Source organism: Hyaena hyaena, unplaced genomic scaffold, assembly GCF_003009895.1.
Source record: "Hyaena hyaena isolate Hyena2069 unplaced genomic scaffold, ASM300989v1 scaffold_202, whole genome shotgun sequence".
Lineage (NCBI taxonomy): Eukaryota > Metazoa > Chordata > Mammalia > Carnivora > Hyaenidae > Hyaena > Hyaena hyaena.
This window is the reverse complement of record NW_024080832.1, coordinates 1649257-1677147: the sequence shown is the minus strand read 5'-3', so window position 1 is coordinate 1677147 and position 27891 is coordinate 1649257. Positions and strand designations below refer to the sequence as shown.

The following is a 27891-nucleotide window of genomic DNA, read 5'->3' as shown; positions in this document are numbered from 1 at the left end:
TGTAGCCCTCCTCTCACTGTCTTGCAGATGGGTGAGCCATCTTCCCTCCAAGTCCTCATCTTCTGGATGCCCTCCCTCTTCCCAGTCACCTGCCACCACCATCTCTGTGTGCTTTCCTTCTGCCAGTTTTGCTGTACCTTCCATCTTTTTATTTGTTGGGTGTGGATGGAAAGCACCATCACTTTTCTCTGCCTCTAAACTTGTGCCCTCTCTGTCATGATATGATTCTCCTTCCTGAACCCCTCCCCCCCATTTCTTAACACAAGTCTACAGAGCCCCCTGTGATGCTATTTCCTCTCCCCTCTTTCCCCCCAGATATAAAGGCTTATTTTCTGTTCCTTTAAAGTTACCATGTGCCTCACCCCCTATCTGTGATCTTAAGGCAGGTGGGGTGTCATTCTCCCACTTTGTGGACTCTATTCTTGCCATTTTGGGCCTTTGTCTCCTAAATGCAGAGAGCCTCCCTTACTGTTTCTGTGTGTCTCTGTCCCCCAGATGTACGGGGACCCCCTATGCACCGAACCCAATACGTTCATTCCCCATATGATCGTCCTGGTTGGAACCCACGGTTCTGCATCATCTCGGGGAACCAGCTTCTCATGCTGGATGAGGATGAGGTGAGCAGTGTGGGAAGGTTGGGAAAGGACCTCTGGGTAGCATGGGAGAATGTGGAGAGAATGGTGAGGAGGATCCTCATTAGTGAAGGGATGACAGGCACAGAGAAAGCAAAAAAGAGAGAAACCTTTGCACATGGTTGGAGGAGGATGGCCACTGAGATTTGGATTGGCATGTGCAAATGTACAGGCCTTCTCTCCCCTTGGCCAGGGGATCTTTCGGGGCCATGTGCAGGGTTGGGAAGGAGATGTGGTTCTGAAGATTTGGGGTTGGCCTCTGTTGTCACCCTGCCCATATTGTGGGATAGGTTAGGATGGGAAAGGGAAACTGAAGGGTTTGGAGAAGGGGTGGCAAAATGGATATTGCTTTGGAGGGATCACCTCCAAGTGATCCTTGAGAACCCTCTCCTCTTCTCCCCCACCCCTACCTCAGCAAGACCCATCAATCACCACCATGCCCCTATCATGTGGAGAGAAGGAATTGAGGGAAACTGGGGAGGGGGGCCTGGGAGGCACTGGGAGAGATGACATAAGTCAGTGGATCTTGGTGTGGATGGCGGTGAAGACTGGGAAGGTGCCTGAGATCAGGGTTTTGAGAGACTGGAGAGCTTTCACCAGGGACACCAATCAGGAAAGAATATAAGGGAGAAGGTACCAGGGGGAGGAGGGGAACTAGGAGGAGGGGACATTTTCTAAAGGAGTAGGAGTGGGAGAGGGGCAGGGACTAGCCAGAGTGTGGGAAACGGGGGTGGGGGGGCAGGGGGGCATCCAGGGCCTTTAGAGCCAGGGGAGTATGGGTTCCCAACAGGCACTGGGGCAGCAGTGGGGACCCATCAGAGGAAACAGGGGATGCAGATATGAGAGGTGGCTGCCCAGAGGTGTGATTCAGGGAGTGGGGGTGATTTGGGAGAGCAGCTTTAGAGAGTGATAGGTAGCCTGTGAAACCAGATTGGTGGTGAGAGATGTGCTCCCGGTGCTGTTGGCGAGGGTGTGGTGGGGCAAGGCTAGAATCAGACTCGGGGTTAACCAGGGTCCGGAGGGACCTGAGGGGCAAGTGAAGAGTGTGGAGAGATGACCAGCTTGAGTTTCCAGGTCACAGAGTGAAGTCCAGTCTAGAGGAGGATGTGGTAACTTTAAAGGAGGAGGTGGTTTGGGAGTCCCAAATTTTAGGCATTGGGGGGCATTTGAATGATTCACTAGGAGTGGCAGGTCTTGACCAAAGGTTGTGGTCTGCAGAATGAACTGGGGAAACAGGAACGAATGAGAGCGGGGCTCTTGGGAGGATGAAGAGCAAGAGCAATGGGTGGGGTAACGAAGGAAGGGTAGAGGTGGGCACAGGCGGTGGGGCGGACCGGTGGCCAGCAAGCTGAGCAGCACCGCAAGTGGCCAGAGCAGGGACGGGTAGGTGAGCAGTGTGCAGGGCCACAGGTGCTGGAAGCAGATGGGCTGTGGAGCTGGGGCTAGGGACCAGCAGGGTGGGGTGGTTCTTGTAGGGGTGCAGGAGAGGGGAGGATTGGAGCTGGGGTTGAGGCTCAGGGAGAAGGAATGGCTCAAGAGAAGAAGGAAGTGAGAGAGGTTGAGTGGGGGGCGAGGGAAGGAGATGAAGGGTGTGGGGGGGGGTGACCAGGCCCTCTGGGGGGTGTGGGGAGGTTGGGTCCCAGTCTGGCCGAAAGCCCGGCCGTGGGAGGGAGACAAGCTGTAGATCCTGATTATAAATGCAGCTTCTGCTACCCCCGTGACAGGCACGGAGGGAGGGAAGGTGGTGAGGGAGGTGGGAGGTTGGGAGGAAAGCGGGGAGAATGGAGGAATTGAAGGTCAAGGGGAAAGGGGATTTGGAGAGTAGCAGACTCCTGCGGGGTTTCGAGAAGAGCTGAGTAGACTTTGGGAGGGTGTTTCAAAAGCGATGGAGGGAAGGAAGAGGAGGATGGGGCGGGAGGGAAGGAGGGAGAGATACCTGGAGAGAGAGGGGAAAGAGCAATCGACTCATCCCGAGACACTTCAAGAGTGTGCTGGAGCAGGGGCTGAAGGTGGGCAGGCCCGATGGAGAGAGAGGTTCATCCTTCCTCGGTGGGGGGGGGGCGGGGGGGGAGAGGGGAAGGGGCAAGAGGAGGGACGGCCTGGGCCAGTGAGGTCTGACACACCCCCGCATCCCCTAGATACACCCCCTTCTGATCCGGGACCGGAGGAGCGAGTCCAGTCGCAACAAACTGCTGAGACGCACGGTCTCCGTGCCGGTGGAGGGGCGGCCCCACGGCGAGCATGGTACGGCGGCCGAGCAGGCTCTCGTGCCCCGGACAGTCGCGGGGAGAGGGCTGAAGGTGGACCGGGCTGCCGGGGAGGGGGGAGTCCGGGAAATGAGGGAGCTGTCAGGGGGTGGGAGGAGGAGGAGGAGGAGACAAAGTCCTCATCCTGCGAGTGGGAGCCTGGAAGGAGAAGGCGCCCTCCTCTGGGATCTGAGCGGGACTGGGGCTGTGGGTGAGAGGCCCCAGTGGTCTTTGCTCTGTTTCGCTCCCTTTTTTCTCTCCAGCTGCGAAGTTTGCCTGTTTTCCTGGTGCTTGTAAAAATAGTCTCCTTAGATCTTTAGCTTCCTGTCCGAGCGTTCCTGCCCCTGCCCCTCCCAGCCCTTGGTCTGGGATCGTGGAGAGAATGACCTAGTTCCTGCCCTCCCCCCCAGACCTCTGCCCCACCCCCACGGTCCTGCCTCCTCTTTCAGACCTTCTGGCCTCTGGGCCCTTCCTCTTTTCTTGCCCCCCACCCCTTTTTCTCTTCAACTGCTGCTATTTTCTGCAATTCTGTCACCCCCTTTCTCTTCCCTCCCTGATTTCTCATATTTTCTCCACCCCTCTTGATTCCTCTGTCGCTCCCCTCTGCTCCCGGTGGAACTTCATCAGACCCCCATCATCTCCTTTCTGTCTGTCTGTAGAGCTATCTGCTCAGTCTGTCTCTCCAACTCTCTCCCTCTCTCCATCTGTCTCTTCCCCTCCCTCCCTCTTTCTGCCCCCCTCCACCCCCCTCTTTAGTCATTTAAAAAAAGATTTTTGTCTTCCTGAGAAGTTCGCTTAAAAGGTTTCCATGGGAACAGTGAGGGTAGATGAAGGCAGAGAACAGAGATCTGCAGCCAAGGTGCAGAGAGACGCCCTCAGCCCCCAGAAACCCCCATTTCACTGCCCTCTACCACTGCATTCCTCTTCCAGGACCTAGGGATCCAGTTCCTCCATTCTCCCCACACCCCTGGTGACCTCTTTCTTCCACCAGCAACCCCTCTCCTCAGGGATCCAGACTCCCAGTTTCTCTTCCTCAAAGAGATTGAGTGGCCTGTCTCCAACCTTTGGCATCCTTTTAGCCTTCTTCTGATAGGCCTAGGTCTCACTGCCCTTGGGGGCCAGCTTTGGGACCCTGGGTGAGTGGGTGGGCAGGGATGTGTGTCATTGTCATGGAAACCTCTGACCATGGGGGTGTGTGGATAGCACATTTCTGTTAGGCAAAGCCAGGTGGTGGTGGTGGTGGTGGTGTGTACAGAGAATATGTGTGATGTCTGTCACATCTGTGTGTGTGTGTGTGTGTGTGAGTCATGTCCACGTGTGGGAAAGATTTGTGTGTGCAAATGTGCATACCTGTATGTCTAGGCCAGAATGGTCACATGCTCATGGAGCATGTTTATCATATGTCAGGTGTTTGATAATCTCTGCCCACAGAATCCCCATCTTTCTCCTTATCCTGAGTCCTTAGGGTCTGGGGTCTCTGGTGTGGGTCTCTCCTGTGTGTTTTGGGTGGGGGCACCTGTGTGTGTTTGGAGTTGGGGATGGTACTTGGAAGTTGTGTTGGGGGTTCGATAGTGGTTGGGAGAGGGTCCTGCGGTACATATAGTTGGGGGGAGGGTTTAGTGAAAGAGTTGGTAGCTGGTGAATGAACGTTTGGGGTTTTCAGGAGGACATGGAATGTGTAAAGGGCATGGAGGATATGCAGGGGACATAAGGATCTTTAGGGGGTTGGGGGCCTGGGTCCGCGAAGGAGTGTACTGAAGCTGTGGACGCTGGAGCCCAGGAGAGGTCGCCGGACCTTTGAGGGGCATTGGAATCCAGGGCTCCTCCTCTGCTGGGTGGAGCCGGCGCCCCTCGTTCCTTCCGCGATTTTGGTGGGGGGGTCCTGCTCGGGAAGGGATGGTGGGAGGCCCGGTTGGTTTTGGGGGTCCCCTCGCCCCCCTCCCCCGTCTCTCTCGCGCTGTCTCCGGGCGACGGGGCTCGTGACAGAGGCGGCCACGGCAGCAGCGGTCGCCTAGCAACGGCGGCGGGGCCCGGGCAACGGCGGCAGCGGCGGGAGCGGCGGCGGAGGGAGCCGTTCCCGCGGCCGTCACCGCGCGGCCGTCCCGGCCGTCCCGGGCCCCGCCGCCGCCCCCAACGCGCCGGGCGGCGCGAGCCGGGCCGCGCCGCCCCCTCTCCCGCCGCACCCCGCCCCTCCCCCGCGCAGGGGCGGGGCCCCTCCCCCACCGGGGACACCCCCCGACCCCCCCCAGGGGGCGGTGCGAGGTAAGGGCGGGGCCGGGCGGACGAAGAGCGCGCGTGGGGGCGGGGGCGCGCGTGTGCGTGGGCGCGGGAGGGGGGTGGGGAAGCCGCGGCGGCGGCGGCGGCGGCAGCTGCTCCCTCCGCATGTTCTCGCTGCATCTTCCGAGTGGGGGGAGTTATGGTAACTGGAGGGGGGCAGCGGAGGTGGGGGGGTCGGGGACCGGCCTCGGGGGGCCAGGGTCGCGGGCACGCGGGGGAGGCCGGTGTGGGGTGATCTCGGAGCCCCTTGGTGGACACGGCAGCCCGCGTGTCCGTGAATGTGTTCGTGTCCATGCTCGTGTTCCCTGTGTGTCGATGCCATGTGTACCCGGGGCCCAGTTCCTCTTGCACACATGTGTAGCCAGCCGTGTGAAAGCTTGTCCTGTCTCATCGTGCTTCTGTTCGGTTTCTGCCTAGGAGGCTACTGGTCATACTGGTACATGTCACCTCTGACCCTGAACATGCATGTCTCTCTCTGGCTGGGGCTCACTTCCAGTCTCCTGTGTGTACGGATGTGTGGCTGCATGAGCAGGATTTTCCCTGTCCCTGGTGGCAGGTGTGTGTCTTTGCATGTGTTCCATCATTGGCCTGGGTATCTGTGTCAATCCCAGCACGGGTGTCCAGGGTGTGTCTGGATGTGGGTGGTGTGCAAGTGGGGGAAGGGAGTGAGTGTGTGTGAGTGGGCTTCTTGGCATCCTACTATGTATGAAACACCTTTGGGCTAGGCAGGCGTGAGCCCCTGGTGTGTCTGGGAGTGGGGACGGAAAAGGTGAAAACGAAAGGAGTGGGGAGAAAGTGGAGAAGTGAGGAGAAAGGAGGTGAAGAGGAATGAGAGAAGCTTGGCGAAGAGGGAAGGAATAGCTGGAGAATGGGAATGTGGGAGATATTTGAGCCGGATTGAGGAGAAGAGGATAAGGGAGCTTAAGATGGGGAACTGGAGGGAGATGGAGGGAGAAGGGGTCTTGGGAGCTGGGAAGGAGGAGCGGGGAGAGGAGAGAAGCCTTTCAGTAAAGCTGTCTCCTGAGAGAAGAAAGGGGCAAGATGAGAGAGGGCACCCGTTCATGTAGGCTTTATAGGATCGGGCTTGGTTGGATGAGGGATGGCCACTCAGGCATAGAAGCTGGCTCACGGTGAGGCCTGTCATTGCAGGTACTGTCATTAGAGCTTCCTGTCTCCTGCACAGTTTTGCCCCCCATTTCTCTGCTCTGTCCAGCTCTGTTCCTTATCCTGCTCTGGGAACCTTTCTCCTTGGCTTCCCCTCAAGAGCTGCCAAGCTGGGTAGGACAGGAAAGAAAGGCCAAAGGGAAGGTTAGGGATTCGGGGGATTGGAGGGCAAGGGGAGAGTCTGTGGGTGATGGCAAGATTAGAGAGGTGGGAGAGGCGGGAGTCCAAGCCCTTGCTGTGTGTGTGTGAGAGTGCAATTGTGTGTGTACACAGGGTGTGTACATGTGTGGGTGTGTGCACAATGCCTGTGTTACGGGTGTGTGTAGGTGGCAGTTATGTGCGTGCATGCGTGTATACATCGTGCAGGGATGGGACATGGAGACCCAGGATCGCAGTGTACACTTACCAGGTTTGCTCTGTGTGTGTACACGGGTTATGTGCTGTGTTTCCTGTACGTGTCATTGCATGCAGCATTAGTAACAGAATGTCCTGTGTTTCTGTCACTTTGTTTCCTTTTTCTTTGTGTTTTTCTTTTTTTTGCGGCAGTGACAGTCTCTGAGCATATGTGTACGTGGCTTACGCGTACCTGTGACTTACGTGTGAGTTCATGGATCTTAGCTCCTGATAATATGCATAAGGTTCTATTACTTCCAAGAACCAAGTGAACCAATTAGCAAATTTATTCCTTTTCTGTCAATTCTTTAGTTCCAAAGCAAAATTTTGGTGGATTTAAAGTTAGTCTTTGTGCTTCATTAGAGGAGCTTGCATATGAAAGTAGTGGCTGAGTTTGGTTCCTTGAAATGGAAGGGAGGCAGCCATACCTGAGAAATTCAGAGACTAGCAAAAAGATACCCTTAGATGCATTGTTGAGTGTGTCCTCAGAAGAGTAATTACGCATTTGCTTCTTGTTTTTTTCTTATTGTGAGCCTGTGTTGGAGTCAGGGAAGGGCTGAGGGAGAAGAAGGGGTTGTCCTGAGGTGGAGTGGATGTGGTCATACTTCCCATGCGAATGAAGGATGATTTTGCTTTTGGGGTACCAGCATACCTTGCTGTGGTTGGGAGCATATACTCAAGCATGTGTCTTAGAGGTTAAACTGACTTCCCCTGTGTGTGTGTGTGCACGCCCATGTGTTAGGGTTAAATGTCTAATTCTGTAATGTGCTGCCCACATGATTGCCCAAGGGACTGGGGCCTCAGGTCCACACCAGCAGCTCTCATGTGGGTGTTTGGGTCCAAATGTGTACTCCTCTGTTGCAGTGTTCACATATGTCTTAAGCATGTATCCCATGGGGTATGTGGGTCTCAGGGTCTCAGAACGTGGATCCGTGGCACCCCTGTGCTCACAGTTGTCTGTATGTCTCATAAGCACCTAGATCCCTATTTTTTGTATTGTGGTTATATACACGTACCCCCGCAGCTCAGTGTATGTTTCCGTGCTCTACACACATGTTCCCAAGGGTCTGACAAGGGTGTCATGGGGTCCACATTTTTGTGGGCAGACCTTCTAACACCTGCGCTTTAGGGGCAAAGGGAAACTGGAGACTGATTCTAGGGCAAATTGCTGGTGATTTGCAGTTCTGGAAGCAGACAGTGAAAATGTAGTTGTGGCCCTCCCTTGTTCTGGAGCCCAGAGGGTTAACAGGCAGCTCTTCCGGTCTCTCGTCCCCCCCCCCCCAGCCTGTAGCTTCTTGTTGCCGTGGAGATGATAGCCCCGCCCCTGATGCAGCACCTGCCCCCCCATTGGCTGCAGTGGTGACTGTGGGGCTGAGGGGGGAGCCCAGGCCTGGGCAGCCATTCTGGAGCTGGAGCCGGAGCTTGGCATCCCCCACTTTCATTCTCCTCTAGCCCCTTGGCCCCTCTAAATTCCCTGGCAGCAGAGCCCCAGCTTCCCTCCTCCGAGCTGCCACCCCTCCAGACTCTTGGCGGTCCGAGCTTCATCCGCATTCTCTTCCCCTCCTCCTCCTTACCTTGCCCTCATATGGGAGTCCCCTGAACCTCCACTGCTCATCCTCCCCACTCCCTGCCCACTCCCCTGCATTCTTCTCTTTTCCTCTTCCCCACCCCCCTTCCCTTCCGAGTCCCTGCCACTGCAGTGCACGTGGAACCGGCCCTTCTCCCCTCCCCCTCCCATCTGCCCCTTCCTTGAATTTTCTGGCCCCAGGCTGCTTCCTCTGCCACTCCTCACAGGTCCCTTCTAAGACTTCCCCCTCCAGACCAGGGAGGGGGTCATGGGAGGCAGCCCTGGCTGTCCAGACAGACAGGGGTCCCAGGAGAGGGGGGCAGGTGGAAGATGTGCCCAGCTGAGGGGAGAGGAAAGCCTGCGTATGGGCAATGACCTTTAACCCAACTCCCCCCCCAGCTAGCCCCTTCCTGGGGGGGTGGGCACCAAGGACCTAGCTTCCGTGGATCTTTGGTGTCCTTTTATCACTGGGGTTTTATTGACCCTCTCAGCCATGCCCTTCTGCTGACTGCCAGTCCCAGTCATGGGCCTAAGGCCTCCCACCCCATCCCCCTCGGGGGGCTCCGGCTCGGGTTCTTTACCCCCTCCTTCCCGCCGCCAGCCTCTCAGCCGCCGCTGCTCTTCCTGCTGCTTTCCGGGGGGTAGGTGAGGCTGGAGCTGAGGGGCAGAGGGAGGTGGGTGAATGGGCTGGGGCCAGAGTTGGAAACCTGGGCTAACAACGACCCCTCCCAACTTCCCTTCTGGCTCTTTATCCCCTTCCAGAATACCACTTGGGTCGCTCGAGGAGGAAGAGCGTCCCAGGGGGGAAGCAGTACAGCATGGAGGCCGCCCCCGCTGCGCCCTTCCGGCCCTCGGTGAGTGAAGGCACCAGCCAGATGTGGCTCAGCTGGGCCCCCTCCCCTCTAGCCCCAGCTGGAGCCTCAGGATTCTGAGAAAGGGGGCAGGAGGGGGAGAGAGAGAGAGAAAGCGCGCGCACTCTCACTCAAGCGCGCGCCTCTCCCCACCTCTTTGGTTTCCCCCTCCTTGGCTCTGTCCCCTTGCTTCTCAGACCAGCCCTCCTACCTTCTCCAAGCTGGTGTGTGTGTGTGTGTGTGTGTGTGTGTGCGCGCGCGTGTGCGTGTGTGCGTGCGCGTGTGTGTTTGCACCCGTTGGGAGCAAGGGAAGAAAAATTGGTAGCAGGGCTCCTATCTCCATTTCCTCACTTCTAGAGACTTCCCTTTTCCCCCATCCCACTTTCATCCAGGGACTCTTCCAGCTGAGGGGTGAGTAGGTAGAACTGACCCTGCCCCAATCCACCCCTATCCCCATTTCCCCCCCACCCCAGCAAGGCTTCCTGAGCCGGAGGCTAAAAAGCTCCATCAAACGCACGAAGTCACAACCCAAACTTGACCGGACCAGCAGCTTTCGCCAGATCCTGCCTCGCTTCCGAAGTGCTGACCATGACCGGTACAGGGGCTGGAGCGGGCGGGATGAGTTGGATGCAGCATAGGGGACTCTTGGGTGAGATGGCAAGGAAGAAGGTTATCTAGGTGCAGAGAATGAAGGCCTCGGATTGGTGGATTGGTTCAGGGATGCTATGGGACAAGGGACAGAATGGACAAGAGGAAGCGGCAGGAGAGGGGCAGCGTGCAGGGAGAGGACGAGCAGAGAGGCAGGAAGGGAATGAAGGTGAGGCCAAGGAGGGCCTCTTCTGGGCAACAGAAGGATGGGCTCCAACCCAGGAGTGAAGGAGCTGTACAGGACAGAGAAGGAGCAATGGAGCCTGCGAGCCAGGGAAACACTAAGGGACCCTGGGAAGGGGCATTGGGTTGGTAGGAGAGGGCGCGGTGTGATGTAGGAGAAGAGTGTAGGGCAATGGCAGCAGTTGGAGTGGGGCTGGCAGATACTGATGGATGAGGGAAGGGCAGCGTAGAGCCTGACAGAAAGGGGAGGCTGACCAGGTATACAGGTTGACAGAACTGGGAGGGGAAGCCGTAGGGTTAATCATGGACTGAAGTGTGAGGAAGAAACCCCTCAGAGAAGTCCAGAGGGCGCTGTCCCTGAGATTGGGGTTGCAGGAGATCTGATATTTGCTTCTGTTGTTTGCCTCTTGGGGTCCCTCTTTGGATTTCCCCCTCACTCAGTCTCTCTCCGGGGAGAACCCTGTCCCTCCTTTCCCCCATGTCTGGCCGCCCCCAGGATTGGGCAGGTGGGGAGGTTGGGATAGGTGAGTCACACCTTCCCCTACCCCCCTCCTGTGTCACCAGAGCTGGATTTGGGCCTGGCGGGGGGTGAGGGCATGGTATTCCTGGCCGCGGGGGCGGGGGGGGGGCCGGGGGAGCGTCGCGCTGACGGCAAAGGAGCCCAAGATGACGGGGCTGCTATAAATAGCCTCATGGAGGCTCCCACACCCGAGAGCTCTCCCTCCCGCTTTCCTACTGCTCTCCACTCTTCCTCCCCTAGCCGTCTCCCAGCCGCTCGCTAGCCCAGCCCTCTGTATCGTGTGCCCCGTCCTCCATTCCCTCAGCCCCCCTTACCTTCTGCTCCGTGGTGTGGTCCCTGCTTGTCCCCCATCTCTGTTCCCACGCCCATCTTTCCAGCTGCTCCTCATCTTCTCCCATCCTCTCTCTTTCTGCACGTGGCTTTGCCTCCCCCTTCTCCCTCCTGCCCTGCCTCCTCCTCTTCCCCAGGCCCCATTTTCAATCTCTTCCTTCTCACTTCTCTGCCCACAGCTTTCTCCTGTTGCTTGTGATTTTCCCTCCCTCCTTCCTCTGATTTTGCTAAAACTTGTCCCCTTCTTTCATTCATTCATTCTTTGAATCATTACATGGTTTTAGGTACTAGCTGTGTGCCAGGCCCAAATAAACTTTTTTTTTTTTTTGTATTTCTGGTTCTTTACTTCCACTTTTTTCCCCCTAATATTGAGGCTCTGATTTGGGGGGGTGGTCACCTAGAAGTGCCCCACGTCCACCTGTTCTCTTTGTTTTGTTTTTTCCCTTTCTGCCATGGTCTGTTTCTGGGTTGAGATATTTCCAGGTGTCCCCAGTCCTCACAGCCCCTTAAGTGTGAATTAGGGGATAGGGGCTTCTTAAAGGGTCCTGGCTTCTCTCACTTTCCTCATGTCTTTTGTCTGTGTCTGTGTGAGAAGAGGGCTCAGGGGACTCTTTCCCCAGGTCCCCACCCTAGAGCTGGCCCCTGGGTGTGTAAGAAGAGGGGAGCCCTGACCCTGTCATCTGACCCTTCCCTTCCAGGGCCCGGCTGATGCAGAGCTTCAAGGAGTCACACTCGCACGAATCTTTGCTGAGCCCTAGCAGTGCGGCTGAGGCCTTGGAGCTCAACTTGGATGAAGATTCCATTATCAAGCCAGTGCATAGCTCCATCCTGGGCCAGGAGTTCTGTTTTGAGGTACTGGATCTCGTGGACTGAGGAGGGCAGGAGTGATGGAGGGTGAGGGCACGGAGGCCTGGAGAAGGTGGCACAGGTGGGGATGGTAAGGAAATGGAAACCTCTGGGGTTGAGAGAAAGGCGGGCAGGCCAGGGAGGAAGACACTGATAGAGTCTCCAGGCTTAGGAGTCACCTTCCCTCTGGAGCCCCATCTCAACCCCCCACCCCTCCCTAGGTAACAACATCTTCGGGAACAAAATGTTTTGCTTGTCGTTCTGCCGCCGAAAGGGACAAATGGATCGAGAACCTACAAAGGGCAGTAAAACCCAACAAGGTATCGGGAGTAAAGGAGACACAGACAGCATGAGCAAGGCAAAGGTCAAGCCACAGGGGAAGCTGGGGGGCTCTAAAGGAAAGGGAGGCTTGGAGAGGAGGGGATCTGGATGAGCAGGAGGTGATCCCCACTTTTTTTCTGAGTCCCCCATTTCTTTTACCATTCTTTCTACCTCGGGGTCTGTTTCCCTACCATGGAAGTCACAGACTTACAGAGCCGATTCGTCTTCCCTGTGGACAGCAACACCCCAGCAACATGCTGACAGTGGTCACCTAGCCCCTGCTGGTAGCATTCCTGCACAGCCACGTCTCTAGGCCTTGGTTTCCTCTCCATAGAGCTGGTGGGAATGGGGTTTAGATGGGGATTAGATGATCCCTAAAGTCTCTCTGGCTCAGAAATTCTACAGCCTGTTCTTCCCAAGGAGACATGCTCCCAGTTCCCTCAGCTGTTCTCCAATCCCAGTTTCCAGTGAGCCCACAGTCCTGTTGACCTGCCTCTGGGGGAGCCCTTGTTTTTCATTGTCCTGATTAGACCCTGCGTGCTGGATATGGTCTAACCCGTCCAAACTCCATGCTTGCTTCTCATTGCAGCACCCCCTGAGCTTCACCATGACCTTGTAGCCCCATGTGTTCTCCGGGCCCTTTCATGCTACATATAGCCTCCCCCATCCTGTACTTATGCAACTCGCTTTTTTTTGTTTGTTTTTGCAATCAACTTTCGATTGTCTTTGGAGGACTCCCCAGTTTTTCCCTTCAAATTCCACCTTATTATTTTTGGTTTATTATTGCAGCTTCTGAAATTTTTCCCAATGCTGATTCTGTTGTCTGATGTGCGAGCTACCATCTGCATTAGTGTTCTAGCGCTGCTATAACCAATCACCACCAATTAGGTCACTTAAAACAAAAGAACTTTATTCTTTAACAGATTAGAAGACTGAAAGTTCAAAATCAAGGTGTTGGCAGGCCTTGCTTCCTCTGAAGCTCTAAGGGAGAATCCTTCCCTACTTTTTGTTTTTGCTTTTGTTTTCTTTTTTTCTTTCTTGCCTTTTGAGAGCTCCCGGGGTTGCCAACAATCTTTGGTATTCCATGACTTAATAGCCGCATCTCTCCAATTTCTGCCTCCATGTGTCTCTGGTCTCTAAATCTCTCTCCACACAGATATGGGGCATTGGATTTAGGGCCCACTCTAAACTAGGATGAACACATCTTAATACGAGTGTGTCTCTCAGGACCCTTTTCCCAATGAAGGTCACGTTCATAGGTTTCAAGTGGACATGAATTTTGGAGGGGAGACACTCTTCAACCATCTCAGAGACCCTGTCTCACTTTCTCACCATCTCTTCCCTTTTGGTGTCTCTGTCTCTCTCTCCCTTCCCCTTTATCTACCGCACCCACCCCACCCCACCAGGACAACAGCCGCCGGGTGGACAATGTGCTGAAGCTGTGGATCATAGAGGCTCGGGAGCTGCCCCCCAAGAAGCGGTACTACTGCGAGCTCTGCCTGGACGACATGCTGTATGCACGCACCACCTCCAAGCCCCGGTCGGCCTCAGGGGACACCGTCTTCTGGGGCGAGCACTTTGAGTTTAACAATCTCCCGGCTGTCCGCGCCCTGCGGCTACATCTGTACCGTGACTCAGACAAAAAGCGCAAGAAGGACAAGGCGGGCTATGTTGGCCTGGTGACTGTGCCTGTGGCCACCCTAGCTGGACGCCACTTCACAGAGCAGTGGTACCCCGTAACCCTGCCAACAGGCAGCGGGGGCTCCGGGGGCATGGGGGGCTCAGGAGGGGGCGGGGGCTCAGGGAGCGGCTCAGGGGGCAAGGGCAAAGGAGGCTGCCCAGCCGTGCGGCTGAAGGCACGTTACCAGACGATGAGTATCCTGCCCATGGAGCTGTATAAGGAGTTTGCAGAGTATGTCACCAACCACTACCGGATGCTGTGTGCCGTATTGGAGCCTGCCCTGAATGTCAAGGGCAAGGAGGAGGTTGCAAGTGCACTGGTCCACATTCTGCAGAGTACGGGCAAGGCCAAGGTGAGTCCTGTGCCCTCAGGAATAGGTAACCTGGGAATGGGCACTTGCTTGGGAGGGGGGATAGTAAGGACAGGGCACTAATATCTTCAGAATGAGCTTGGGCTGTACGGAGGCTGACCCTTGGATTTTCCCGGGTCTCAGGACTTCCTTTCAGACATGGCCATGTCTGAGGTAGACCGGTTCATGGAACGGGAGCACCTCATTTTCCGCGAGAACACGCTCGCCACTAAAGCCATAGAAGAGTACATGAGACTGATTGGTCAGAAATACCTCAAGGATGCCATTGGTACGGCCCACCCTCAGGTCTTCCTCCCAAACCCACCAGATGTGCGTCCCAGCCCTAAACCTGGCTACTCCAGATCCCAGGTCACCCTTCCTCAGCTTGAATGCTTCCAAGCCTAGAGTCCCCGGACTCCAGCCTCCAACCATGGGGTTCTGAGATTCCCCAACCCAGGCAGCCCCCATCCCTGCCCTTGGCAAGTATGACTACCCTCTGTTGTGCCCCCACCCCAGGGGAATTCATCCGTGCTCTGTATGAGTCCGAGGAGAACTGTGAGGTGGACCCCATCAAGTGCACGGCGTCCAGCCTGGCAGAGCACCAGGCCAACCTGCGGATGTGCTGTGAGTTGGCCCTGTGCAAGGTGGTCAACTCCCACTGGTGAGACTGGGAACGCTGGGTGGGGGCTGGGGCCGGGGTCGTGTGTTCATCTGTTCATCCATCTGTCCATCCGCAAAGAGGACTGATACTGGTTATGGGCAAATTGGTGTGCTGGGGGCTATAAGGCAGACAGAGAAGAATGAGGCCTGGCCCCTGCCCTTAGAAGGACATTAGATTCACAGAAAGCTACAGGCCAGTTGTAGTGTGTGTTAAGTGCCGAGGAAGGTTCCCTCTCCACAGGCAACATAAGGTCAGAGACAGTGGAGATTTGACTGAGATAAGCTGAGAAGGCTTCACGAAAGTCGAAAGTCGTGCCCCCACACTCCACCCTGGGGCTGGGCTTTGAAGACTGGGTTAGGTTCTGGCATGTGGATTTGATGGGCAAGGAAGACGTTCTGGGAGAATGCTGTAGGAAGGGCACATGTGTGAAGGTGAGGGCCCGGGAGCTTTCGGAGGCTAGCAGTTAGGTCAGGTGTAATGGAGCACGTGGCTCATAATGGAGAATGGAAGAAGAGGTCTGGATATGGGAGTTGGAGTTAGAATCTGGAAGTCCTCAGCTGCCAGGCTAAGAGTTTGAGTTCATTGGTGGGTCATGGGGTGCCATTAGTGGTGCTAGTGCCAAGAAGGATCATGATCGAGAAGATGAGTCCTTGAGTGGAGTGGGATGCAGAGAGTGACTAGGGTAGGGACAGCGGAGTCCGGCTAGTTAGGGTGGTTGTTAATGGGTCAGGATGATGACAGGAAAGGGAGAGAGGGGCTGCTGTGAAGGACTCTCTGAGGAAAGGATCAGCTGGAGTCTTCAACTGATTGCAAAAAGGAAGCTTGTCTGTGGGGAGTCAAGGATGACTCGAGGCCACCACGGGGCTGGTGTTTGAGACCTGTGGTCTTATTGACAGAACTGGGGAAGTCGGGAGGAGGAGCTAGTTGGAGGTGTGGGGGCGATGGTGAGCTCTGCTTTACACTACACAAGACTACACAAGTCGGAGTTTAAGGTGTCAATGGGACACTGAAGTGGAACGGGGAGGTGGGGAGTGAGCTGAGCCATTGCAGGGAATGGGGGTCACGTAGGGGCACCTCCATCCCCATTTCCCTGGAATCCAGAAGAGTTGGGGGGTCCGAGCTCCCTGTACCTCAAGTGACCCTCCATCTCTCTCCCATCTCTGTCTCTCCCTGGTGTCTGTTTTTCTTCTACTCCTCTCCTTGTCTCTCTCATACGCCCTCCGTCTCTCTCCCGCATGTCTCTCTCCCCTCACCTTCTCTCCCCCTCCATTTCTCTTTCCCTAATCTGTCTGTTTCCTCTGCCATAGCCCTCTTCTTCCAGCAGCCTCCCGTCTTCCTCCTGCAGTCCCTCCCTCCCTGTCTCTCCCCCACTCTGTTTCCACACCCTCACCTCCTACCACCCCCCTCAGCATGTTCCCTGGAAGCTGAGGGTCTCTGGGGCTCAGTCCCGGTCTCTCTCTTTCTTTCTCTCTCTCTTTGTCTCCCCACCCCTTCCCCTCAGCGTGTTCCCGAGGGAGCTGAAGGAGGTGTTTGCTTCTTGGCGACTGCGCTGCGCAGAGCGGGGCCGGGAGGACATCGCTGACAGGCTGATCAGCGCCTCGCTTTTCTTGCGCTTCCTCTGCCCAGCCATCATGTCGCCCAGTCTCTTTGGGCTCATGCAGGAGTACCCAGATGAGCAGACCTCACGAACCCTAACCCTCATTGCCAAGGTCATCCAGAACCTGGCCAACTTTTCCAAGTGAGGGAAGCCTCAGGCAGGGGTAGGGTGGGGCTGGGGGTGGGCAGGAAGGGTCTCCTGAGTCCCCAGAGACCCTGGGACGGGTGGGCGTGAGGCCTGTGTGTGTGACCTCCACCTTCTGGATGCCTTGGCCAGGTTTACCTCAAAGGAGGACTTTCTGGGATTCATGAATGAGTTTCTGGAGCTGGAGTGGGGTTCCATGCAGCAGTTCCTGTATGAGATCTCCAACCTGGACACGCTGACCAACAGCAGTAGCTTTGAGGGTTACATCGACTTGGGCCGAGAGCTCTCCACACTGCATGCCCTGCTCTGGGAGGTGCTGCCCCAGCTCAGTAAGGTCAGCAAATGCCCCTCTGCCGCATCCCCAGATGTCTCCAGAGGCTCCTGTGGCCTGAGAGACGACCCCCCTGCACAGATTTTTCTCTCTTTACTGTCCCCAGACTTGTCTCTAGCACCCCTCCCCCAGCTCAGCTACCCTCCACCTGCACCCTCTGAGGCCCTCTTAGAGCTGGGCGCTTAGCCCCCAGGTAACAGCCTCACCCTTCCAGGAAGCCCTCCTGAAGCTGGGCCCACTGCCCCGGCTCCTCAATGACATCAGCACAGCTCTGAGGAACCCCAACATCCAAAGGCAGCCAAGCCGTCAGAGTGAGCGGCCCCGGCCTCAGCCTGTGGTGCTGCGAGGCCCGTCGGCCGAGATGCAGGGCTACATGATGCGGGACCTCAACAGGTGAGCACCTGGGACCCCCACCCCGGTGCCCTAGGAGCCCCTACTTTTCTGTTCCGGATACACGTCACTGGGCCCCTGTGCATCTCTCTGGGGCTTAAAGGGAAAAAGAGGCAGGCTCTCACAGAAAACGGTAAGGAGACAGGTGTAGTCAGTGGTTAGGCTGAGAGCCCTTTAAGACCAGAGGGAGCCAGAATATCTGAGCCTCAGGAAGAGTGCGGGCTCCTCCAGCTCCAGCTTGCTGTCAGCCTGGGGGTCCTGCTGGGAGCTCTGCTTTGCCTTGTCCCTCTGCCTGCCCACGCCTGTCCCAGAGCTGAGGTTCGGCCAGCCGTGTTAGATCCGCCCTGTCGTGTCAAACCCTTCAGTTGTCTCTGTGCTGGTTGGTAAATAAGCACTACCCCAGCCCCCCACCAGAAGTCTGCAGACCTCAGTCACGACCCAGGCCGTAGGAGTAAGACGCGGACCCTAGCAGGGCCTCCCGAGCCCCGGCAGTCCATTCCAGTGTGGCGGCCTCAGTGGCTGCTCCTGATGACCGCCCTGCTTCTTCCTCCGCCCCGGTCTCCCTCCATGATGCCATGCCCATTCCACCATTCCCGCCTCTCCTTCCATGCGTCCACGCCTTCTGCCCACCTCTCTCCTTCTCTCTGTCTGTGCTCGCCCCTCTTCCCATCTCTCTCCAGCTCCATCGACCTTCAGTCCTTCATGGCTCGAGGCCTCAACAGGTGAGGGGCTCTCCCCTCCCCCGCCCTCCTCTCCTGTCTGCTCCCCACTCCCCCTCCAGTGGCCTTCACCTTCCTCCTCCCCTCTTCTCCTCCGTGCACCCTCATCTCCTCCATATCTGCCGGGACCTGCCCCTCATCCCTGCTCTTGGTGCCCCCATCTCCCCTCCTCTAGGCCTCACTTCCTCCACGGAGGGGCCTTTTCCTTTCCTTTTTCCCATGTATCCCTTCCCATCCTCCCTCCCAGAGCTGCCCCCTCAGCTCTCCGCCCTTCCCTGTGGGTCCCACTTCTCACCCCAAGGCCTGTGCCAGACCACAGCAGGCTCAGTTGCCAGTGGTGTCGGCCTTACCTCCTGCTCGTGTGCCCCTCTCCCTTCCCGCAGCTCTATGGACATGGCTCGCCTCCCTTCCCCAACCAAGGAGAAGCCCCCCCCACCGCCCCCCGGTGGGGGGAAAGACCTGTTCTATGTAAGCCGTCCACCGCTGGCCCGTTCCTCACCGGCATACTGCACGAGCAGCTCGGACATCACAGAGCCAGAGCAGAAGATGCTGAGTGTCAACAAGAGTGTCTCCATGCTGGATTTGCAGGGCGACGGGCCTGGCGGCCGCCTCAACAGCAGCAGTGTGTCCAACCTGGCGGCCGTTGGGGACCTGCTGCACTCGAGCCAGGCGTCCCTGACAGCGGCCTTGGGGCTGCGGCCTGCGCCCGCTGGACGCCTCTCCCAGGGGAGTGGTTCGTCCATTACAGCGGCTGGCATGCGCCTCAGCCAGATGGGTGTCACCACGGACGGTGTCCCTGCCCAGCAACTGCGTATCCCCCTCTCCTTCCAGAACCCTCTCTTCCACATGGCCGCTGATGGGCCAGGCCCCCCAGGGGGCCACGGAGGGGGTGGTGGCCACGGCCCTCCTTCCTCCCATCACCACCATCACCACCATCACCACCACCGAGGTGGAGAGCCCCCCGGGGACACCTTTGCCCCGTTCCATGGCTATAGCAAGAGCGAGGACCTCTCTTCAGGGGTCCCCAAGCCCCCTGCTGCTTCCATCCTTCACAGCCACAGCTACAGTGATGAGTTTGGACCCTCTGGCACCGACTTCACCCGTCGGCAGCTCTCACTCCAGGACAACCTGCAGCACATGCTGTCCCCTCCCCAGATCACTATTGGTCCCCAGAGGCCTGCCCCCTCAGGGCCCGGAGGTGGGAGCGGTGGTGGGGGCAGTGGCGGGGGTGGCGGGGGCCAGCCGCCTCCATTGCAGAGGGGCAAGTCTCAGCAGTTGACGGTCAGCGCTGCCCAGAAACCCCGGCCATCCAGTGGCAATCTGTTGCAGTCACCGGAGCCGAGTTACGGCCCTGCCCGTCCACGGCAACAAAGCCTCAGCAAAGAGGGCAGCATTGGGGGCAGCGGGGGCAGCGGTGGCGGAGGGGGTGGGGGGCTCAAGCCCTCCATCACCAAGCAGGTACGTGAGGGAGGAAGGCCAAGTGGGTGAGGGGCGGGGAGGGAAGAAGGAGACAGGGTGGGAAGGCGGGGGCAGAATAGAGTCTGTGGTCTGAAGTTACAATTTTCTCACCCCCTTTCATTCATTAAACAAGTGTATGTAGAGTCCCTGCTATGAGTTATGTCCTGTTCTAGGCACTGTGGATTCAAGGAGATCAACACTAGAGCAGGGGAACAAGGTTGGGACGGTCGTCTCCTTTGGCAGCGCTGCCTCCTTCTAAATGCACCCTGCCTTCTCCCACCTTTCCTCTCTATTCACCCCCACCTTGCCCCATCCCAGCATTCTCAGGCGCCATCCACGCTGAACCCCACAATGCCGGCCTCCGAGCGGACGGTGGCCTGGGTCTCCAACATGCCTCACCTGTCAGCTGACATTGAGAGTGCCCACATCGAGCGAGAAGAGTACAAGCTCAAGGAGTACTCTAAGTCGATGGATGAGAGCCGGCTGGACAGGGTACGCTAAGCCCCTGATCTTCCCGTTACCACAGGGGCAGCTGCTAGACGCCTCCCAGGGAAGCACCCAGGGTCAAGTAATTATGGTGGAAAGAAGAGACAAAGACCTGATCCCCTTCCTTGGGAAGCTTTCGGTCTATCAGGGGAGGCTGTCTACAGTCTCTTGGAAAGCCAACTTCCACCTTTATTTCGTGGCGTACACACATCGTAGACTGGGGAGAAGGCTTCTATGTTAAGGCTTATTTCTATGTTCTTCCCCAGGGAGAACATAAGCCCTGGCTCCTGTGACTACTCAGGAAAGGGGAGGTGGCTTTGCCAGCAGTGTGAGCTGATAAATTGGGCAGGGGTCACGGTGGTTGCAGTTGTACTACAAATGGTGTCCAGCTTACCCGGTCGTCCTGTAGGCATAGGTGACAGAGTCGGTGTTGGGAAGTGGTATATATGTGGAAAGACCATCCAGACTCTGAGCTGGTGATGCCCAAAGCAAAGGACAGCAGGAGCTCAGGGACACACACAGATAAGTTAGCAGAAATTTTCTTGGGGAAGCTGTTGCTCCAGGGCTCTGAAGAAGAGGGTAGCTGTAGGATTAGGTTCATGTGAAGAATGTCTGACTCCAACTTGGGGGAGCAGAGAGAGGTTTCTTGGAGGATGTGTTCTTTGAGCATAAGAAAACGTTGGGACTGATCTAGATGGATTTGGTGTAGCAAGTTCCATGAGAGAATAAAGCCCTAATGCCCCAAGGTAGCAACCTTGGGTAATATAGAACATCTCTCCTTTGCGTCTAGAATGGGGTTGGTTATGTATGTATTTTCTCTGGAGAATGAGAAAATATTCTCCTAAGTCATTTTTCCTGTTCTGTGGCTTGGATGAGATATTTTTGTTGATGAAAGCTCTAGGCTAGTACCATCCAGTAGAACTTTCTGCAGTAATGGGAAGTGTTCTGTGATTTGCACTGTCCAGTGTCCAGTGTCCTGGCCACATGTCGCTGATGCAATTGAGGAACTGAATTTTTAGTTTTATTTAAATTTTAAGTAGCCACGTGGGGCTAGTGGCTACTGACTGTATCGGATAGTATAGCTCTAGCCTCTGGAGCCAACAGGGCAGATAAAATGACTCTTATGTGCCCTTCCAGCCCCAGAATTCCAGGATCATTATCAACAGTGAGGCATCCCTAGATGCTCATCCTGGACTTGTTTGAAACCCAGACCCCTGACCCCACATAGCCTCTCCTTATCCTAGGTCTTTTCTTTCTGGGTCTCCCTAATGTGCCCTGCTTGGGTCGAAGAGTCACCTTATTCTTTTAATTTCTGTGTATGGTCCCTCAAGGTGTGTCCGTGAGTCTGTGTGGGTTCCTGTGTGGGTCCTCGTGTGTCCAGATTTACATGTGAGGGCAGGTCTTTGCTTCCCGGTGTAGGAGCATATGACCTTGGTCCATGTTAAAAGAACCTTAGCTCCAGGGAAGGGCCTTCTCAAAAGCTACTGTGTCTGGTATGATGAGCAGGCAGGGAAGGGGCCTGGAGAAGGCAGTTGGGATGTCCCTCACCATGCAGTGGCTGCTTGGGAGGCAAGGATGGAGACTGGGTGGTGGGGTCAGGGTGAGGCACCCCTCACAGTGCGGGGTCGTTTGCCCGGCGGGCAGGTGAAGGAGTATGAGGAAGAGATCCACTCGCTGAAGGAGCGGCTGCACATGTCCAACCGGAAGCTAGAAGAGTATGAGCGGAGGCTGCTGTCCCAGGAAGAGCAGACCAGCAAAATCTTGATGCAGTATCAGGCCAGACTGGAGCAGAGCGAGAAGAGGCTAAGGCAGCAGCAGGTGGAGAAGGATTCGCAGATCAAGAGCATCATTGGCAGGTGAGGGGCGGCCTGGGGAGGGGTAGCAGGGGAGAACCTGAGGGTGAACCTGAGGCTGAAGAGAGCCAGTGAGCTCCCCGCTCCAGCCTCAAGCCCCAAACTCAGGGCCCCATGAGGAAAGCCCACCACCCTACTCCCAGAGATTGCCACCCACTCATCCATCACCCAGTGGGGGAGAAACCTCTCTCGGTGCATAAATGTCCCTCTCCCAAACCCTGACCTCTCTCCTGATAGAGTGACTTTCGAAGCCCTTGGAAATGTGCTTGTCCATTACTAGGTGTCTCGCCCCAGCCTAGGCTGCAACTTCCCATTGGTTACTCTCAACCCAGCCTGTGATGTTCTCCCCAAAGCCAGGCAGAGACCCCCAGCCAGAGTAGCCCCTACCTGTCCCTGTCCTAGGTAAACCCTTTCTCTCCGGCCTCGCGAAGGGGTTGTGTTAGAAGGTGAACGACCCTGCTTGTAGTGTGTGCACACTTCCTACTGCTCTGCCAAGCCCCGGCCTCCAAAGAAGGAGTCCTGGCAGGGTGGTCAGCTGCCCTGAGAACTGGTTGGGACCCCACGCCCCACTCAGATCAGAGCCAATACCACTTTGATCCACTCTGAATGTATTTTTTTTTTTTTTTTTTACAAATAGTTTATTATCAAATTAGTTTCCACATAACACTCAGTGCTCATCCCCACAGGTGTCCTCCTCCCTGCCCATCCCTCCTCCCCCCCACATCCATCAGTCCTCAGTTTTTGTCAGCTCTGAATGTATTTTTGAGTAAGATTGGTTAGAAGAAAAAGACTTGGCTTGAAACTTATTTTCAAACCCTTCTCTAATTGACATCCTTGACGAGAATTCACCTTGAGACCCTTCATCAAAGGCAGGGAGATGCTGGGAATGATGAAGGTCGACACCCCTCTTGAGCTAGGGGTGTCCCAGGGGCTGCCCTGGAGATGTCCTGGGTTCGGGGACGTGGATGGGAGACGCAGAAGCCAGGCCTTCAGCTCAGAGGGGCGGTGGGCAGGCACCGTCCTGAATGGGAGGACAGAGGGCCAGGGGTGTCAGGGTGTCAGAGTCCTTAAGAGGAAGGTTACTACAGGGCCTCTTGGGTCATAACGATGGAAGGATCCCGAGGGCAGAGGAGAAGCAGCCCAGGCTTTTCCAGAGAGCTGCAGGGGTTCCCCAGAATCAGGAGTTCCGCCGGCAGGCGCCAAGCCCGTGCCCGCCACTAACCCCACTGAAGCCCGTCCCTTCAGGCTGATGCTGGTGGAGGAGGAGCTGCGCCGGGACCACCCCGCCATGCCTGAGCCGCTGCCCGAACCCAAGAAGAGGCTGCTCGACGCTCAGGTGGAAATTACAATGTCATTTATCTTCTCCGTGTCCCATCCCCATCCATCCCACTGTCCTTCGTGCACTCACTGCACCAGCCACCTGGCCCCATCACCATCTGTCTCCCACTGTCCTCCGTTTGTGCTCCCCAGTGACCCCATCTTCATCCCATCGTCTGTGCCTTTGTCACTCCTGGCAGTGTCAGCCCCGCCCCTGTGCCTTCCTACCCCATCTCTCCCGCTCCTGTCTGGGTCTCGGAACCTCAGTCCCTCTGCCCCCAGGCCCCGCCCCGCCCAGTTCCTGGCACCCCTGCTCTGTCCGTGCCTGCTCCTGTCCACGTCGGGAGTTCCGCTTCCTCTGAGCTCTTCTTGGGCCAGAAGCGCTAGAGGCTGCAGTTTGCTAGACTACACAGGGCAGTGTGAGCTCCCGTTCCCAGGCTCTGAATGGTTCCCGTCACCTCTGTTCTCTCGGCTCCCCAGTTTGCTCGTCTCCTGGGCAGCTCCCAGATAGCTTCCTCTTCTGACTCTTCAGCTCTCGAAGGCCTTTCTCCCCCTGTAAGCTCTCCTTCCCTCAGTATGAAAACCCCTCCCTCTGGTCCTCACACCTGTGTAGCTCTCCAGCTCCCTCCCCTTCTCTTCTCAGCCAGCTTTTAGGACCTCCCTCCTGCACCCTTACCCCTTGCTCACCCCAGTTCTGCTCACTTTCCCACCCATGCTCCTCCTTCCTCTGCTCTGACCGCCAGGCTTCCCCACCACTACCGCCAAGGCTCCTGACCCCGTGACCCCACTCTCTCCCCCTGCAGCTCCTCATCAGGTAATTCTCCTGGTTCCGCTTTGACCACGGGCGGAGGACACAGGGGGAGGTGACTCCGGACCACTGCAGGTTGGTCGTGAAGCCCGCTCCCCTCCGACTCTCTGGAGCCTCTCCCCACCCTCACTGCTGCCCTCCACACCCGAGACCCTCCACAGACCCTACCCTCCTGACACCTCCTGCACAGACCCGTCTCCTAAGGCACTGCCCAAAGAGAGCACTCCCTGCTGCTCCCAGAACTGCTCAGTGGCACCCCGCCAGCACCAAGCATTTTACCCTGGACAGGCCCAGCACATCCCCGGATCTCCCACAAAACCCACCACCCAGCCTCCTCTCGGTCCTCTCCCTCTGCCTCTCCGGTGTATGTCTGTCACCCCCCATTTCACCAGAGCGTCCTTGGGAGTTGGGACATTGGGCGTGGGGGTTATTAAGGGGTGGCAGTGATGATGGGTTGGGGGGACCCTGGCTAGAGGGGCTGTGCTGACTGCAGCAGGTAGGTGGGAGTTTCCCCTTCCCTCCCTAACCTTGGCTCTCCACCCCTCCTCCTACCCCTCCCCTGTTTCTCTTCCTCCTCCCTTACATCTGCGAACAGAAGAGATCTGTAGCTCCTGTTGGGCCCCCTGGGTGAGAGTTAGGAATGAGTAGCTAACTCAGGAAGACTTTTGGGGATGCTGAAAAAGATGCTCTTCAGGATGTCAGGATAGTAGGCAGGGTGAGTGGAACAAGGAGGAACAAAAAAGGAGCCTTGACAGATGTTAGGATGCAGACGGGCCCATGTGGCGTGGGAGTTGGAAGTGGGGTGAGCCGTCTTCCTAGATAAGATAATGGGCTCAGTAGCCATGTGGATTTCCAGGCAGAGATGCCGGGAACAGCATTTTAAATAACCTCTCTGTCCTTATCGGAGCTCACTCCCCATCTCCTGCCACCCGGTGGCCTCACCGGACACACAGTCCTGCCCAAAAACCAGTAAATGGGAACCTGTCAGCCACTGAGACCATTTCTGAGGTGCTTTCTTTTCTGTGAGATTGATCTGCAGTGGGCAGTGGTTCCTCACACTGTAATTTTAACTCTCTGCCTGCCCAGCCTCTCTGTCAGAGTAGTTAGTGATCTGTAAACAGATGCTAAAAGTCACCAGGGGACCTCATCATTTAAAGGACTCCTGCAGTGAATTCTTTTGTAAAATGAATAACGGCACCCTAATTTATCTCCTTTCTAAATTTGGGTCCATGGGGGTGTAGGGGGCATGCCTGTGTTCTGTTGCCAGCAGACAGGCAGAGAGAAGGGAATCGGAGGTTTCCTTCCCCTGCTCTCCTGCCACACTCAGGATCCCCTACCATACGTAATTTCCTCTCTTGCTGGCTTGTGGAAAGTGTGTGAAATCCTCAGCCAGCTAAGAGGGGAGCTTTGCTTCAGGCTGGGGTTTTGGTGACCTTCAGAGAGGTGAGCTCTTTGATTTAGAAGGGAGAGCCAATCTGGGAGCCTCTACTGAGAATGTTTTTGTATCCTATAGAGATATGGTTACACAGAATGAGGATGCAAGGCTAAAGGCCCTGTGGCCCAGGAAATAATTAGGTTGCTTTCTTTTTTTTTTTTTTTTTAAACATTTTCTTAAGTTTATTTATTTTGAAAGAGAGCGCGCGCGTACGCACACACGCACACACGAGCAGGAGAGAGAGGCAGAGGGGGAGGGAAAGAGAGAATCCCAAGCAGGCTCTACACTGTCAGCGCAGCGTCTGACCTGGGGCTCAGTCTCACAGACTGATCATGACCTGAGCAGAGATCAAGAGGCAGATGCTTAAGCAACTGAGCCACCCAGGCGCCCCTGGACACTTTGTAGATCACTTTTAGGTATTGTTCCCTCTGCAATTCAGCCATTGACTTAACAACTAATTCTGGGGGTGCCTGGGTGGCTCAGTCAGTTACGCGTCCGGCTTTGGCTCAGGTCCTGATCTCACAGTTCGTGGTTTCAAGCCCCGCGTCGGGCTCTGTGCTGACTGCTAGCTCAGAGCCTGGAGCCTGTTTCAGATTCTGTATCTCCCTCTCTCTCTGACCCTCCCCTGCTCACGCTGCCTCTCTCTCTCTCTCAGAAATAAATAAAACAAAACAAAACAAAAAAGCCAAGTGAGCGACCAGAAGTGTAGCACAGGTGGCCTTCTTCTCTCCTAGCACAGGAACGGCAGCCAGAGCTGAGGGCAGGAACCAGGAGCTGGTCCAGGAGCAGGAGGAGGCAACAGAATAGGACCAGGGTTGGGAGGAGGGTCTGATGCCCCCTCACCCTCTAACTGGGATCCCAGGGAGAGGGATTTGAAAGGAACATGGGGGCGGAACGGAATGAAGCAGTTCTCTTCCTGGGGATGCAGAGATTGGGGCATGCTGTGCCTCTGCAGAAGCTCCTAGTCATTTCTGCCCTTAGCACGAGAGAGAGGCAGCCCTCCTACAATGTTTTTACCATCCCACATCACTTCCGTGACCCCCCCCCCCCACCTCCCCTCGCCCCAGCCCAGTACAGTTAAACCTCTCTAATTTGGAATGTCATATTTGGGAAGATGGCCACTCTGAACAAGTGACAAAACTGAATGACAGTGTCTAATATTTAATGAAATGCTTGTCTTCAGAATTATGTACAATAAGTAGAACTTGATGAACAAGGCTTTTCCGCTCCAGGCCCTCAGGGAGCATGCGTTAATGAATAGATAGGATTCAAAAGTCTGTTTGCTGGTACCCTCCTACAGACACGTTTCCACTATTAATTTGCTTAGCACGCCCTTTCTTCACAGATAAAGGAAAACTCAAGCCAGTTTTTGTTCAAATTATGAAAAAATTCCAAATCCCTGGGGTTCTGGATTAATGAGGTTTTGCTGTACTGCCTCCCCTTGTTCCCTCAACACAAAGTTCCTACCTCGGATTGGGGGTGGGCTGGGAGGGGGTTGCAAGAGGAGGAGGGAGGCTGGGTAGGGGCAGATACAAGGGGTTAGGTTGGGGGTGAGGTAGGAACTTGTTTCTTTTGAACTGGTTTCCTGGTCCGACTCCCTGGGTTGGAAGGCCCATTAGGAGTCTGGGGTGAGATTCTCTTCTCCCTGATCCCTGAAGATGTAACTTCTACTGCAGGTGAGAAACAAAATAGGAGGATGGGGGTTGGGGGGTTGTCCTGGGGGAAGGTGGGGGGGACATGATTTACAGAATGGGCTGGCTATGGGGGAGGCCACGGCTAAGAGGGCTGACACCCAGGCCCCCGCGAAGCGTCTCAATAAGTCCGCGCTCTCCTCTTTGGTGTCTTGCAGGAGAGGCAGCTTCCCCCCTTGGGTCCAACAAACCCGCGTGTGACGCTGGCCCCACCTTGGAACGGCCTGGCCCCCCCAGCACCGCCCCCCCCACCCCGGCTGCAGATCACCGAGAACGGCGAGTTCCGAAACACCGCAGACCACTAGCCCACCCAGCATCACAGACCTTCTCCTTCCCCATGCACCCCACCCTGGAACGGCACCCACCACCAGGACTGGATATCGCCGAGGGACAGCAGGATTGCCTCCCTGAATGCCTCCTTGGGGGGCACCAATCCCCCACCCCCACCGCACCATTTCTAGGGGGGAGAGTGGGGACCCTTAGCTGCCCCGTTTTCCTTCCTGTTGGGGTGCTGCCCCCCTGTGACCCCCAGGGACCCTTGCCCGAGGACACCACCTACCCCACACAGACCCCTTCACTCCGGGGTGCTATCCCCATCCTCTGCCTCATCGTTCCCCTGAGCACTGGGGGACAGACCCTCACCCCCACCCTGGGGGTGTGGCACCTCCAAACTTTCAACTTCAGGGTGATTTTTTAGCCGTAACCAGAGCTGACAATCTAACTCCCCTCCACCGCCCCATTTTGGCCTCCCCTGTCCCCCTTGTTATGGGGAGGGGACCCCAGGTGAGGGGGCCCTATTACCCCTTGATTTCTCAGGAGCGTCTGGGGGGGCTCAGCACGCACAAACTCCTTCTCCTCCTACTACTCTTAAATTTACTCCCTCCCCACCCAGAACCCAGATGGGGTGGAGGGGCCACCGGGGCAGGGAGGGGGCGGCAAGGGGGGAATGGGAGTTGTCTCCCCTTCCTCCCACACCTGATCTGCTCTTGGCTG

The 27891-nt window shown here is 56.4% G+C and overlaps 1 protein-coding gene across 1 annotated transcript; it reads left to right on the top strand.

The window, feature by feature from the left end:
- The first annotated feature begins 536 nt into the window (after positions 1 to 536).
- SYNGAP1 (synaptic Ras GTPase activating protein 1) lies at positions 537 to 27824 on the top strand. The gene is made up of 18 exons (XM_039241842.1): positions 537 to 617; positions 2771 to 2876; positions 9042 to 9133; positions 9604 to 9725; positions 11510 to 11663; positions 11879 to 11977; positions 13385 to 14011; positions 14153 to 14297; positions 14525 to 14669; positions 16171 to 16407; positions 16543 to 16744; positions 16956 to 17134; positions 17812 to 17853; positions 18234 to 19308; positions 19627 to 19800; positions 21439 to 21650; positions 22893 to 22983; positions 27057 to 27824. The coding sequence occupies exons 1-18, from the start codon at positions 600 to 602 to the stop codon at positions 27201 to 27203; spliced, it is 3867 nt and encodes a 1288-aa protein (XP_039097773.1). The 5' UTR covers positions 537 to 599; the 3' UTR covers positions 27204 to 27824.
- The last annotated feature ends 67 nt before the right edge of the window (positions 27825 to 27891 follow it).

Excerpts from the sequence above, each read along its gene's own strand:
- SYNGAP1 (XM_039241842.1), top strand. Across the intron at positions 14,670-16,170 it reads AAGGTGGTCAACTCCCACTG|CGTGTTCCCGAGGGAGCTGA; the intron begins GTGAGACTGGGA and ends CCTTCCCCTCAG. Across the intron at positions 16,408-16,542 it reads AACCTGGCCAACTTTTCCAA|GTTTACCTCAAAGGAGGACT; the intron begins GTGAGGGAAGCC and ends TGCCTTGGCCAG.